Source organism: Rhamphochromis sp. 'chilingali', assembly GCF_963969265.1.
Source record: "Rhamphochromis sp. 'chilingali' genome assembly, chromosome: 3".
NCBI lineage: Eukaryota > Metazoa > Chordata > Actinopteri > Cichliformes > Cichlidae > Rhamphochromis > Rhamphochromis sp. 'chilingali'.
In genome coordinates, this window is record NC_137931.1 from 42,590,405 (window position 1) to 42,605,033 (window position 14,629).

Consider the following 14,629-nt stretch of genomic DNA (forward strand, 5'->3'; position numbering starts at 1 on the left):
CACAGTTTGGCGAGGGTTGCAGGTAAACTTCGCCTAATGTCTGATGTTGTCTTAGCTGAATTGCTGTTTGGTTTGTTTAGACCAGCAGACAGAATTTCGTGTGCAGTACTGTGGGAGTAACAATGTTTCTGCGATTCAAAGTAAAACATCTCAATTTGCTCCAGTGTGAGATTCCTTGGAGCAGTTTCAGTTTTCAGTTTCTTGCACATAGACCCATCAGCACAATGGATTCCTGCCAAAATTATAATAGCACCGTCTCCCTAAGCTGAAAGCCTCCTGCAGTAACAACATAGACACTCTGCACATTAAAATCTTCACTTATATCTTTATTTCTTTGTGCATAAAACAAAACAAAGAAAAATCAGTCTAACAGGTATTCTCACCTGGTTTCTATAGAGCTGCAAAAACATTTCAGTGGGGATGCTTAGTCATGCACCTGTTAAGTTATCACAGGTTTATTTAAACCATTATGTTAGTATACATCAGTAAAAAGCCCTTCTTTTCTTGGAAGCACTCATTCTGTTTTCTTTAAAATGAAATAAAATCCAACTCGTCGTATTAATACATTTTGATCAATGCAATGCATCAGTAATTGAAGTTAATAAACCTACAGGTGTTTAATTAGAGTGCTTTTAAAAGTCTGTTCAGTAGTGATTTTCACATTTTTGCTCCATTATTATGTTTTTCCTCAACCAACACCGCCCAGAGGACAAAGTGCTCACGCTCTCTGCAGAGGTCTTGATCTACACATTTAGAACGATTTCTTTAATAATTCATCCAAACTCCTTCCAGGAAGGAATGCTATCCGGCCACACGCTGGATCAATGGAGATCAAAAACAGCATTTGGTCCTAAATGCAATCCTATCCCAAAGCGGCTCCAACGGGGCTATTTTAGTGCCAAGTCCTGTGGCCGACCGACTGCTAGTGGTCTCCATTTAAAGGTTAACAACGAGGTTGCTAGAAATCAGCTTTTTAGACATGTATTTAAAGCCAGTTGAATGAGATGTCTGTTCTTTCTTTAACACTGACGCACAGCTCACACTCAAACACCTGCGACACTGTGCTCAGATGAATCAGTTTCAGAAGAAGTGCTGAATTCAAGATTCAATTTTTTTTTCTTTTTGGCTTAGCAGGGAAGCATTTCTTGAGTCATTGGTTTTGATTAACTACCTCATTAAGTCCCTGCAGATACATTATAGTTATTTGCTGCTGTGAGAGAGTGAAAATCTTACTTATTGCACCATTAAGGTTCATTTAAGTTTTGCATGTCGCATGATTCTGTTAGCCAAATGAGGTTCAACTGGTATAATCCAGACAAAAATGCCTTCATGCCAGGTTTGTAAATATTTCTTCTCATGACAACATTTCATGTAGAACGGTCGTTTGCAGAAATCTTATTAGTCTGATTCTCGCATCCCACGCTTAAGGATGTCTGCTGTCATATCTATAGGGTGTCTCTGCGATGTTTGTGTGTGTGTGTGTGAGAGAGACACCGCAGAGACACCTGTTCCAGCTTGCCGTTCATCAGTGATGAGGACGGTGCAGGGTTTTGACACGCTCTGTGGACATGACAGCTCAGACAGGATGGATGTTAATCTCTTCTAACTGCTCCCAGCCTAATTAAATCTTCCAGGGTAGCACACATGTGCAGACGGTTGCGCGATCACCAATACTCAACACACGTGGTGACTTCTAAATTAGTCTTGGTTGTGAGTAAGTTTTAACGATCGGGAGAATTGGCCCCGCAGCACTTTGTTTGATTCTAATTCTATGAAATTCTGTGTGTGTGTGTGTGTGTGTGTGTGTGTGTGTGTGTGTGTGTGTGTGTGTGTCAGACAGAGAGTGTGAAAGGGAGAGACAGAATCTGAATTATAGTTACTGTTACACTATACTCATAAACACACAGAATTTTACTGCTTTTTTCGGTAGTTTGCAACGTTTAAATATGCAGCGCTAATTGAGACACATGCAGGGTAGCAGTAGCACTCTTCTTTTTGCTGTGACTTATATAAACCAAACTGGGATGGTTACAGATGCACCAATCTGACTCCTTCAGTTTTTTAATTTTTATTTTGCATATTTGCACGTGTTAGTTACGTGTGTCTGTGTGGAAGCTGCCATTGAAATGTAATTTCCTGCAAAGGATTAATAAAGGATCTCTATCTACATTGATCACAATAATCTTGGCTTTGTCTATCCATCAAAACTCAGTACTGATCGATTAGCAGTGTTAATTTATTAACCCGTGTTTTTTTACTCAAAGGAAAAAAGAACAGGAATTAATCTCTTTCATTTTTTTATGGCAACGCAGCACCGGGCTCGACTTAAATATTGCTTTTCCTAACTTTGTAAAATGCGATCTAACAACAAAAAAATACAAAATTAACTGGTGTTTATTACTAAAATCATAGATAACAAATGGACAAGGAGAAATAAAATAAAAAATATTTCAGTATGCTCATTGTGTGTGCAGTGGAAAGGTGAAGTGGACAATATATTGAAAATGATAGTGTGTTATGTGTACACCACAAGTGTTACACTAAACTTAATGAAAGTAAGCATGAGTGAGTAGGAGAGAACAAAAGCATCGTCATTTCAGCTTCTTCAGCCATGTAAACATTATCGCAAACATACAAGAGAGAAGTCGTTTGTGTAGCCAGCGTGAAATACCTCACAACTGCTGACCTCTTGCTTTTAACTATGTTAGCTCTCCTGATGCACTGTTGCTGACATGTGGCATGTTCAACACTGATCAACATGGAATTGAATTGAATTGATTGGCACCATAGATGAGCATTGTTCAACAATCAGTTGACCAGTCTAACCTGTTGAGCCAGATTTGGATGGAGATCAGATCTAAGTGTAGGATTGGTGGATATCTGTCCACTGACATGACTTAGTAAACAGAGAAATTCCTATATGGTCATATCATATCACTCACGTTTCTCTGCAATGACTCCAGGTTTTCCTTGTTATTAATTTATATACCTTATTTAAAGGGTACCCATCAGTCTTACCTAGAGCATACTGTGAGTAACTCGGACCCCACACAGTTGTTTATGGCTTTATTTGTGACCAATGTCCCAGCGTTGTCAGCTCTCCAGCTGTCCTCACACACACCTCCTCTTCTGGTCTCCGACCTCGCTATAAAAAGGGAAAGACCTTGTTAGATGAATCACCTTCACCTGTTCCTCCAACCTCCATGGCACCGCCCGTTGAGCTCACTGCACCACCCCTCATGCAGCTGAGCCAGGGACCACACCTCTGCCACACATACAGTGCTCTGCATTTTTGTAGTCTTTACCTTACAATATTAAGCACCTTGATGATACTATATCAACAAAATAATTTAATCATCATTTAAAAACTGCACTTTGCATTTACTCTGGTTATCTTTGCCTAATATTAAAATTTGTTTAACAATTTGAAACATGTAAGTCTGACAAACGTGCAAAAAAGGAAACACAGCAATGCTCAGATGTGCTCAGGCTTCGCTCGAAAGTTCACATCCACACTCAGATATCATGCTACTTGCACATACTTACTGTGCTGTGTTGTTTGTGTTTGCTGGTGAAATGGGTGTTTCTCTGGTACAGGGGTCGGCAACTCTGGGCACACGTTCCACAGCTGGCACACGAAGGGTTAACTGATGGCACGACCATAGCTGGGCTGGTTATCCAGCTATGGTGATTTTTCGTTTTTATGGGCCGATCGGGGTTTTTTGTTAATTTCTAATTAATATTAATTTCTAGCATCAGCTGATGTTTGCTGGAGCCACAGCTGTAAAAGCTGCTGGTCATGATGTCGATCTGGATATGTGGTGAGAGGGAAACATGAAGATGAAACCAGGAGATGTCCTTACTGAATCATCAGAGCTGAACAGGTGATGGAGAAACAGGTTTACCTTTTAGTTAACATTAATGAGTTGAAGGGAAGTTATGAACTGTTTCTGAGAGACAAATAACACCAGGATCCTTTTCTAAGTAGCTGACAGCTGGTAACTGTGCAGGGGCGGGTCTAGCAAAGCTTTTGCCAGGGGGGCAGGTAGGGCATTAACAGGGAAAGGGGGGCACAAAGAAATACTTTTCTTTCTTATTCTCATTTAAAATGTCTCGCTTTTAATAAATAATTATCTGAAGCTTACAACCAAAGTTTTTATCTGATGTAAAATGTATATAAATCATACATATACCAACAAGACAGACATCACTGTCACAACAGCGTTTGTTTTCATTCAAAGGCTTTATGGCTTTTCTTATAATACTTGGTGGGCCAGTCTCTAGTCAAAATGCCCGGGACGATTTTTGTCGGCCCGGGCATGCGCCTTATTATGCGGTGCGACTTATGTATGAATTCCGGTTGTGCTTACTGACCTCGAAACAATTTTATGTTGTATATGGCACTCAAAAATCTGTCAAAAATGATTTGGTATGACTTTGGTAAGCTATGCAGCCGCTCCGCTTGATGGATTGTCGGAGCATTACGGCTACCGTAGTCAGGAGCCTCGCGGAGAAATACGTACTGTGTTTCAACATAATATTACCGTATTGTGTGTGTATAAGGACCCCAAAATTGCACCTGTTAAGAGACATGCGTATGAAGCAGATTTTAAACTCAAGGCTATCAGTCACACAGTAGAACATAGAGCAGCTGCGAGCGAATTCAGCATTATTGAATCAATGGTACAGAAGACAAATGAGTTGAGTAAAGTTTGACTTATCTGACTGTTTTGTTTCACTTAATGCGCCTTATAATCCAGTGCACCTTATGGTCCGAAAAATACATCTAACTTTTGTGGATATTATACATGGTTATGCTCAGTATATGTCAGCCCATTCCCACTGGAAATGCCTTTTGGCTAAACTGTCAGCAAGGAATTTGTATTTGCACTGTTAAATTTTTATATAGCTTTAATGCACATAAAAAAAACAGCTGCTTGTTTAAGTGAAAATAAATTGATGGGGTTTTTTTGCAGCACGGTGGCACGGTGGTTAGCACTGTTGCCGCACAGCAAGAAGGTCCTGAGTTCAATTCCAACATCAGGCCGGGGTCTTTCTGTGTGGAGTTTGCATGTTCTCCCCGTGTTTGCGTGGGTTTTCTCCGGGTACTCCGGCTTCCTCCCACCGTCCAAAGACATGCAGCTTGTGGGGATAGGTTAATTGGATAATCCAAATTGTCACTAGGTGTGAATGTGCGAGTGAATGTGAGTGCGAATGGTTGTCTGTCCCTGTGTGTTGGCCCTGCGACAGACTGGCGACCTGTCCAGGGTGTACCCCGCCTCTCGCCCTATGACAGCTGGGATAGGCTCCAGCGCCCCCCGCGACCCTGAAAAGGATAAGCGGAAGCGAATGGATGGATGGATGGATGGATGTTTTTTTTTGCACTAATAAAATTGTGGGTAAAGTATTTTGTCTCACACCAATTATATCGTCAGTTATATCGTTATCGCAAATTTTCAAATGTATATCGTGATAAATATTGCCCTATTGGACAGTGATTACTGGAAGTGTTTCTGAGCTCATGCAGTGACTTTACCTGCCAGAATCATACGTTTTTTTAATGTAGTGTTGCCTGAGTACCTGAAGATCAAAAGCATCCTGTATTGATTTTCAGCCTTGATCCTTGCAAACAGAGATTTCTCTAGACGCCTGGAATCTTTAGATGATATTATTGTGCTGTAGATGATGGCATATTCAAAGTCTTTGCTGCAGCGCAATTATGTGGATTTTTTGCAGATTTGTCACTCTGCCCACTAGTACCACGTCTTTTGTTACCCCCATCCCAACATTTTTGACATGTTTTGTTGACATCAAATCAAAAATAAGCTCAGTTTAAACATTAGATGTGTTTTCAGTGCTCTACCATGAATAAACTATGGGTTTATAAGATTTGCAGATGACTGCGTTCTGTTTTTATTCACATTATACAGCGTCCACAAGATTCTTAGAATTTAGGGTATATTGTTGTTTTCTGTCCAACACTTCTAATTTGTAATGAAGCGTTCCAGCTTGATTTCATATATCTCATAGTAGTTACACTTGTTCCTCAGTTTTTCTGTCTCATGTATGATCTTTTGGCTTTTGCCTCTTTCTGGACCATTTTGCTCGTCTCTTGCTGCAATTCTTTGCTCCTACCGACTGCACTTCCATGTATGAACTAGGCCTGGATTAAAGGATTTGGATTTTACTCTCTCTGCCTCTGGTGTGTCCTGCATTTTTGTTCTCTCTCCTGTGGAGTTGTTACAATATTAAAGTCATGAAAGGTGTTAGCGGATGAACCCTGTTAAAGGCGGTACTGAAAAGATGCATTGAAAAGTACTGCAAACATACTTTTAAAGCACCAGGAAAAGAGTCATTTCTTTACCATCACATCTGTCAGTAATTTGATAGGGTTTTCACACAATTTGTTTAAGTTGATTTTGTTTTTCATTGGATTTTTTTATTTTATTTTTTTTTACATTTTTTGGATAGCACAAAGAGATGACATGACATGCAGTGAACGTTTGGTCACCTGAGAAACAAACCAGTTCATGTTACTCACAGCATCTGAAAGCTGAGCTCTCAGATCACACATTTTTTGAACAAACAGAAGCATCTTGAATCCAAGAAGGAACATCGGTTAAGTTGAAGCTCAGAAATCTGTGCAAGGAGCATGCGTTTGAGGGCAGACGTGCAGTTTTGAACATGAGCAGAGTTTTAAAGGAGAACAGTGCAACATTAAAACAAGAAATCACTCTCTTCATTAAGCAGGATATTGTAATCCCATGGGTAAAAAAAAAAAAGTGAAATAGGAAACAGAATCTGTCATCCAAAACCACAAGAATTATCTTTGTGCTTGCACATGTGATAAGAAGATGGAAACACAAACACCTTTCCTTCTTAGGAAAGGAACACCAAAATGGAACTGGCCCTTTGAGTGTGCTTAAACAAAACCTCATAAAACTGCATTCAAGTTTGTTTAGACTCTTAAATTTACACTTGAGGAGAAAATTACTCTCAGGTCTAAATAAGTGCAATCTTTTCTGTTCAAAGTTTTTTTTTTTTTTTACTGGATATTTTCACAGTATAGAATATATAAACAGTGTCCTGCATCTGTTGTAATCTCAACTGTCCGCTTAGCCCATTTATAGATGCATCACACAACCACTTACCCACCAAACCAGACTTTAAGACTTTTTTAAGTAAAAAAAACAAAACAGAAACGATAAGCGCTCCAAGAGTGCAAACCTTCACCATGGTAGCTCAATCTCTGAGCAGTACTTACTTTTAAGGGAATAGTATTAAGTATTAAACATCCAACAGTCAAAATTTTTAAGAAGTTAGTTTTAAAGATAAAAGACATTTTATGAAAGTTTGATTTTGTCGAAAAGGTCAGTAGTTGAAAGTAATGTGATATTTAGAATCACCACATATCCCCCGCTATGTAGTCAGTACAATTTATTGACCTTGAAGAAGTCAAATGTGAAAAGCACATCACGACTGAACAGTTCAGGAGTTACATGTTACAACTGCTTCTGTTCTGCACATGTCAAAAAATCGTCAAGGAGAATGCGTGCTGGATTTTAAAAGATTGCATCGTGTTTGAGTTTTTTTGTAATCCAGTGAGAAAATGTTAAAGGGAGACAGTCCTTCCAGTTGAGTTGCATGGCCAGTGAAAGTGCAGAAGGATAGCATGTTACGATTGTGAAATGATGTGCGCCTTGTAGTGCAAGACCAGATGTAGGAGTGGAGGGTTTCATTGCTTCTTTTAGTATTTAAGAGAACATATTGTAAATTGACTGCCAGAATTGATGCAGTCTTGGATAAGTCCACAACATCTGTAATGACTTCTCTGCTGTAGTGATCTTTCTTTTGTTATGTTCTTGTCTTTACTCTGTATAGTAGTTTATAGTAGTAGAAGGCATACCTTCAAATGATTTTAATACTAAAATATCGTCAAGCCTCTACCAAACATCTGTTGTTACGCTACAATAGCAGATAGAGATCCAATGGAATAATGTAACCCCGAATGTTGAACGTGGTAATACACATCTTCTTTCATTTGTCTGGTACGTAAGTGGTCCAGTGATACCCTGCTTTTAACCATTCCTCGTGTTTAATAGATTACACACTGACTTTCTAATCCAATTTCACAAATCAAAAAGAGCTGGAGACTTGTATTCCTCCCTGTCTACCTACATACAGTGGGGCAAAAAAGTATTTAGTCAGCCACCGATTGTGCAAGTTCCCCCACCGAAAATGATGACAGAGGTCAGTAATTTGCACCAGAGGTACACTTCAACTGTGAGAGACAGAATGTGAAAAAAAAATCCATGAATCCACATGGTAGGATTTGTAAAGAATTTATTCGTAAATCAGGGTGGAAAATAAGTATTTGGTCAATAACAAAAATACAACTCAATACTTTGTAACATAACCTTTTTTGGCAATAACAGAGGTCAAACGTTTACTATAGGTCTTTACCAGGTTTGCACACACAGTAGCTGGTATTTTGGCCCATTCCTCCATGCAGATCTTCTCGAGAGCAGTGATGTTTTGGGGCTGTCGCCGAGCAACACGGACTTTCAACTCCCGCCACAGATTTTCTATGGGGTTGAGGTCTGGAGACTGGCTAGGCCACTCCAGGACTTTCAAATGCTTCTTACGGAGCCACTCCTTTGTTGCCCGGGCGGTGTGTTTTGGATCATTGTCATGTTGGAAGACCCAGCCTCGTTTCATCTTCAAAGTTCTCACTGATGGAAGGAGGTTTTGGCTCAAAATCTCACGATACATGGCCCCATTCAGTCGTCCTGTCCCCTTGGCAGAAAAACAGCCCCATAGCATGATGTTTCCACCCCCATGCTTCACAGTAGGTATGGTGTTCTTGGGATGCAACTCAGTATTCTTCTTCCTCCAAACACGACGAGTTGAGTTTATACCAAAAAGTTCTACTTTGGTTTCATCTGACCACATGACATTCTCCCAATCCTCTGCTGTATCATCCATGTGCTCTCTGGCAAACTTCAGACTGGCCTGGACATGCACTGGCTTCAGCAGCGGAACACGTCTGGCACTGCGGGATTTGATTCCCTGCCGTTGTAGTGTGTTACTGATGGTGACCTTTGTTACTTTGGTCCCAGCTCTCTGCAGGTCATTCACCAGGTCCCCCCGTGTGGTTCTGGGATCTTTGCTCACCGTTCTCATGATCATTTTGACCCCACGGGATGAGATCTTGCGTGGAGCCCCAGATCGAGGGAGATTATCAGTGGTCTTGTATGTCTTCCATTTTCTGATGATTGCTCCCACAGTTGATTTTTTCACACCAAGCTGCTTGCCTATTGTAGATTCACTCTTCCCAGTCTGGTGCAGGTCTACAATACTTTTCCTGGTGTCCTTCGAAAGCTCTTTGGTCTTGGCCATGGCGGAGTTTGGAGTCTGACTGTTTGAGGCTGTGGACAGGTGTCTTTTATACAGATGATGAGTTCAAACAGGTGCCATTCATACAGGTAACGAGTGGGGGACAGAAAAGCTTCTTACAGAAGACGTTACAGGTCTGTGAGAGCCAGAGATTTTCCTTGTTTCAGGTGACCAAATACTTATTTTCCACCCTGATTTACGAATAAATTCTTTACAAATCCTACCATGTGGATTCATGGATTTTTTTTTTCACATTCTGTCTCTCACAGTTGAAGTGTACCTCTGGTGCAAATTACTGACCTCTGTCATCATTTTAAGTGGGGGAACTTGCACAATCGGTGGCTGACTAAATACTTTTTTGCCCCACTGTACCAGTCCACCTGTAACCATGAGTCCATGCAGCAAAGGTAGTTTCCATTCCTATCCACGATAGCTTTCTTTCACCCCTGTTTATCTCAGTTGTGCAATTATCTTCCTGTCACTTTGTCTTTCTGTGTGTTCTGGTGTATCTACCTGGCTACTTTTTTTCTCCTCGCCTGTCTCTCACTCTCGTTTTGTGTATCACTGTGCCTGTGATTAAGTCGTCTATTTCTTCCTTATGCCCGTGTCTCTGTCATCTGTCCAGTCTTAGCTCCCTCTGAGTTAAACAGGCCGAACAAATAGATTACAAACAGTGGGTAGAGTGAATCTAAGGAGGAAGACAATCTGAATTTGTTGTGGATAAAGAATGAGGAAAGAGGCTGTGCAGTCAAAGAAAGCCAGTGGAGTCAGAGTAAGGCTGTATTTGCCTGAGGGGAAAAGGCTGAAAAGTAGCTCTCGCAACAGATGTGCGGGGCAGTAAAGTGTAATTGAAATGCCAGCAGCAATGGTCTTATCTCCCTGCTACAGGAGCCTGCTGCCAGTCTCAACATCAGTTAGATGTCATTTTACCTAAGTCTGAATCAGCCTGCCACAATCCGCAATCCCCATTCCTCTGATGCTAGACAGGAAAAAAAGGGGAGAAATGAGGGGGAGGGAGAGGAGAAAGAAGAGAAGGGAGAGAAGGGTGGGGAGTCTGTAATAGGATTTCAGTAGCATCCAGTTAACTTCCACCACCTGGACTTAGTTGGTAATTTGATATGCCCCATCAATAGGATTCATTTAGCTCACCGCAGCATTACCATTGCCATTCATTTAATTTGACTTTTTCAAAAATATATTGATTTATTTCTCCCTCCACATTTTCCCACTCGTCATGATCCTAATCACAGTGGAGGAATGAGGGAAGGGGTGTTCCAAAATATTCTAGCTGTAAAAAGTAGACCAGACCAGAGGAGGTGAAATGCCAGACACCATGACTTTCCTCTGCACTCCAGGCAGAGCTTAATGTTTTGGGCCTGGCAGCATCCCTATGGGGAGAACCATAATGTCCTCCCAGATTAGAGGCTGGCACTCCTCGGAGCTGCTGCCTTTTATCGGGAACTTTGTTACCACAACATGGGATCATCTGCAGGATATTAAAGCTGCCTTATTTCCTAACTGTAATGTTAATCTTTTGTGATTTTGTTTGTTATCTGTGTTGCTCTGACAACCTCCATCTGAGATTTTTCTTCAGTTACAGGTTTATATTTTTCAGTCTTTTTCATGCAACATGTGGCAGAAATGATTGGAAAGGGGTTGTTTTTATTGCTTTAAACGTCACGTCTAGCTGGATTCTAATAATTATAATCACATACAAACCCAGGCTTGTGATGGTTTTGTGTTGAAAAAAGGTTTTTTGTAAAATTGTATTCTGCCATTCTTGAAGGCCGGACAGGGTGTTAAGTTCCTTTTTCTTAATCAAAATGCAAAAAAAAATATATTCTGTGTATTTGAACGTCTCATATCTTTACAGCTGCTGATTTTCTCATTGTCTTCTTCCAACCATTGTTTTTGCATTATATTTTTTCACTTCGGTGATATGTTGCACTACTACAAACAAAAAACCCGAAAGGGTATTTTAGATAAACTAAAATAAAAACGAACCTTTATGCTACAGGTACGTTAGGGAAAACAGTGGTTAAAGACTGTGGCAAGACCAAAATTATTGCAATCAAGCAATAATCTTACACTCTCATTGCCTTTGAAATGGTTGCTTCCAAGACAGGGACAGGGCTGCAACCACCGCTTCCTTGGTGCAAGCGTTGGCAGTTCGTCTTGTAATTGGAAGGTTGCCGGTTCGAGCCCCGGCTCCAAGAGTCTCGGTCGTTGTGTCCTTGGGCAAGACACTTCACCCGTTGCCTACTGGTGGTGCTCAGAGGGCCCAGTGGTGCCAGTGTCCGGCAGCCTCGCCTCTGCCAGTGCGCCCCAGGGGGCACTGACAGAGGCGCACTGTGGCTACAATGTAGCTGCCATCACCAGTGTGTGAATGGGTGAATGACTGAATGTAGTGTAAAGCGCTTTGGGGTCAATAGGGACTAAGTAAAGTGCTATACAAATACAGGCCATTTACCATTCGCTTTAAGACGTTTCACCTCTCATCTGAGAAGCTTCTTCAGTTCAAGGGTCAAATGGTGGAGAGTCCCAGATTTAAGCCCTATGGGAGTGTCTCCCCAAGAGGGACATGGACCCCCTATTGATCCTCTACCTAATCACACGAGCTGAGGTGTGAAAACGGGCGTAGGGCACAATCAGCTAAGGTTTCAGGTGAACTTATTGTGAAACCTAGCCCCACCCTATCATGTGACTTAGTGAGGTCAAATGGCCCAGGATGTGAGTGGGAGTTAAGGCGTCTGGGAAGGGATCTCTAAACTGGATTATAGATGGCAGACAGTTGGTGTCGTAAGTCGGCGGTGGCTTACCTTACTCCTGGAGGGAAGATGAAGGGAGCATCCCAACCATCTTTTAATCAAATTTTGAATTTGGGATCTCAGCTTGACAGAAAGGTTGCCAAACCATGTACTGATACATGTAACAGATAACAGAGTCAACAGCTGCTGTAAAAGTAGTATAAAAAATATAGTTCAATCACTGATATAGTTTGCGATTGAATGGGGCAAGTTGTCAGTTACATACAATCAGTTTTTTCTAATATTATAATTATATAATAATAAGTGTGATAAAAAAAAACACATCTGATACCATCTGTTACAAATCTGTTTCCATTTTCATACAGAGAAATTCACGTTAAGCAGAACTGAACATCGACTGCTTCCACTCAAATCCCAGCCGAATTTCACAGATCTGAAACTGAAATTCAGAATTTCCTCCACAAACAGTGACATGCATCGCAGATGAGTTGCATTCATCCGTGCAAACTAATTCGTATTGATTCCAACATGTTGGCGATCTTTCTGCATTTAAAAATTAGATGGCAGTTATTTGCAAACTTTCTCCAGTCAATCTAAGAGTGACTGAAGTTTGTCCAAGTTGGTTCCAATTGCTTGGAGACAGGTTGAAGTTGCTGAATGCTTATCCTCTGGGCAACCAGGTGGTCCCTGTAATTACTTCCAATCAGTCACCAAACACAAAAAATAAATCCTTGCATCACTGGAAACTAGACATTTTATTCAGTTGTGACTAAGCCATAAAACTCATCAGAATTACTGCAATTATATTTTTTTAACGTACAAAACGAATTAAAGTTAATCTCTACACAAGCACACAGAGGCTCCGTGTTCGTTAAGTTAGGGAAGTGTGTCTGACGTTGTTTGATTTATATACCGCATTATTCTACTGTTATAAGACAGACTAGAACACTGAGAGTAACAGAAAAAAAATAGTTAAAATTATACACTCTTTGAAACTGAAGCTAAACTGATTTGAAAACCAGAATTTAAAAACTAAAAAACACCCCTTTAAAACGCTTATGATTACTCTGTCAGGAACCCACTTGTCTTTATGCTGCTACTAGCTTTGAGAATTTTTTATGTTTTTTCTTTCAGAGGGTGATTTTCAATGTGGTCAACTTCTCCAAGACAAAGAGCCTGTACAGAGACGGCATGTCCCCTGTAGTGAAGTCTACCAGCAGGCCAAAATGGTAAGTTTGCAACGACATAAGCAGCATTTCTAGAAGCAATATGTTAAATAATTAGTGCTCCGATTGTTGTTTAATATTGTCCTACTAGAACAGAGTATTTATAGACTTTCTGCAACTTTGAAATACTTTTCTTCTCCACCTGGCAGCTGACCCACACATTCCTAAGCACATAGACAGACACACACACACCCTAAAGACTGATACTTTAGATTTCCAGAGTGGATGCGTCTGGGTGCATTAGCATGTGATCCATTGGTTGCCAGTATGATGGCTGTCTGATGTAATAACGCTTGACTGATGGATGCAGAAATGTGTGTGTATGGTTGCATGCATATATATATATATATATGTGTGTGTGTGTGTGTGCGTGCGTGTGAATGGATAGGTATGGCAGGAGGGAACAGGGAGGGTGCGGTGGGGTTGGGCGTAGCGTCTGCCAAGCAGACTGGTGTATCCAGTGGGGCGAAGAACAGGATAGCGTGATGAAGTGTTGCCATCCAAGAGAAGCCCTGACATCTGTCATCAGTTGATGGAGGGCATCCGCAGAAACGCCAGGCATCTGCCACCCTGAGCTGTGTGCGTCTGCTAGCCTAGCGCTCGCACCGACCATGCCGTAGCATGCCGGTCACAGGCTAATGGGAAGAGACAATGGGCACGACACCAGAGAAGTGGAAAGATGAACTGCTGTCTGCAGTACAGTACAGAACAACACGATGCAGCTTAGCTCGGCCTCCTGGCTCCTTCTGTTTTGATTTTATGTAGTAGTTGCAAGTTTGTCTGTTGTGCGTGTAGGGGTATGGCTTTATCACAGCGCACCAGCCTCTCCCATTGTCTCCTCCTGCCACTGACTGATTTACAAGTGAAGCTAGCAGCCGTTTGCTTTAAAATCTGTGGGGGGGTTTTTCAGGTAAGTTTATTTATACTGCCAAATAGGCTACTGTGACGACAGTTTAAATCCGCAGTAATTTATATGATAATTTCAGGTAATTAATGTCCCAGGTGACGAAAACCTGGTTCTGCATAGCCTTAACTTCTCATTTGACATAATCTTGAATTGCTGAGGAGTTAATCTGCGCAGAGCCCTCATTGGGTCATTTAGTTCCCAAAGCTTTTCTAAATACACTAATCATGCAACCTTGCCCATGTTTATGTTCCAATCAGCGCTCATAAAAAAGTGTTTAAGTGACAGACGCAGCAGGAGGTGATGTTACTGAGGCCTGACTCCATTTACCTCCT

At 41.2% G+C, this 14,629-nt stretch overlaps 1 protein-coding gene across 1 annotated transcript in view; it reads left to right on the plus strand.

Annotated features, from left to right (window-relative positions):
* agbl4 (AGBL carboxypeptidase 4) overlaps positions 1-14,629 on the plus strand; it is a 355,429-nt gene that overhangs the window by 133,434 nt on the left and 207,366 nt on the right. Inside the window, exon 4 of the mRNA XM_080877453.1 lies at positions 13,299-13,393. Coding sequence (XP_080733579.1) covers positions 13,299-13,393 — 95 coding nt within the window. The remainder of the gene's footprint in view (positions 1-13,298; positions 13,394-14,629) is intronic.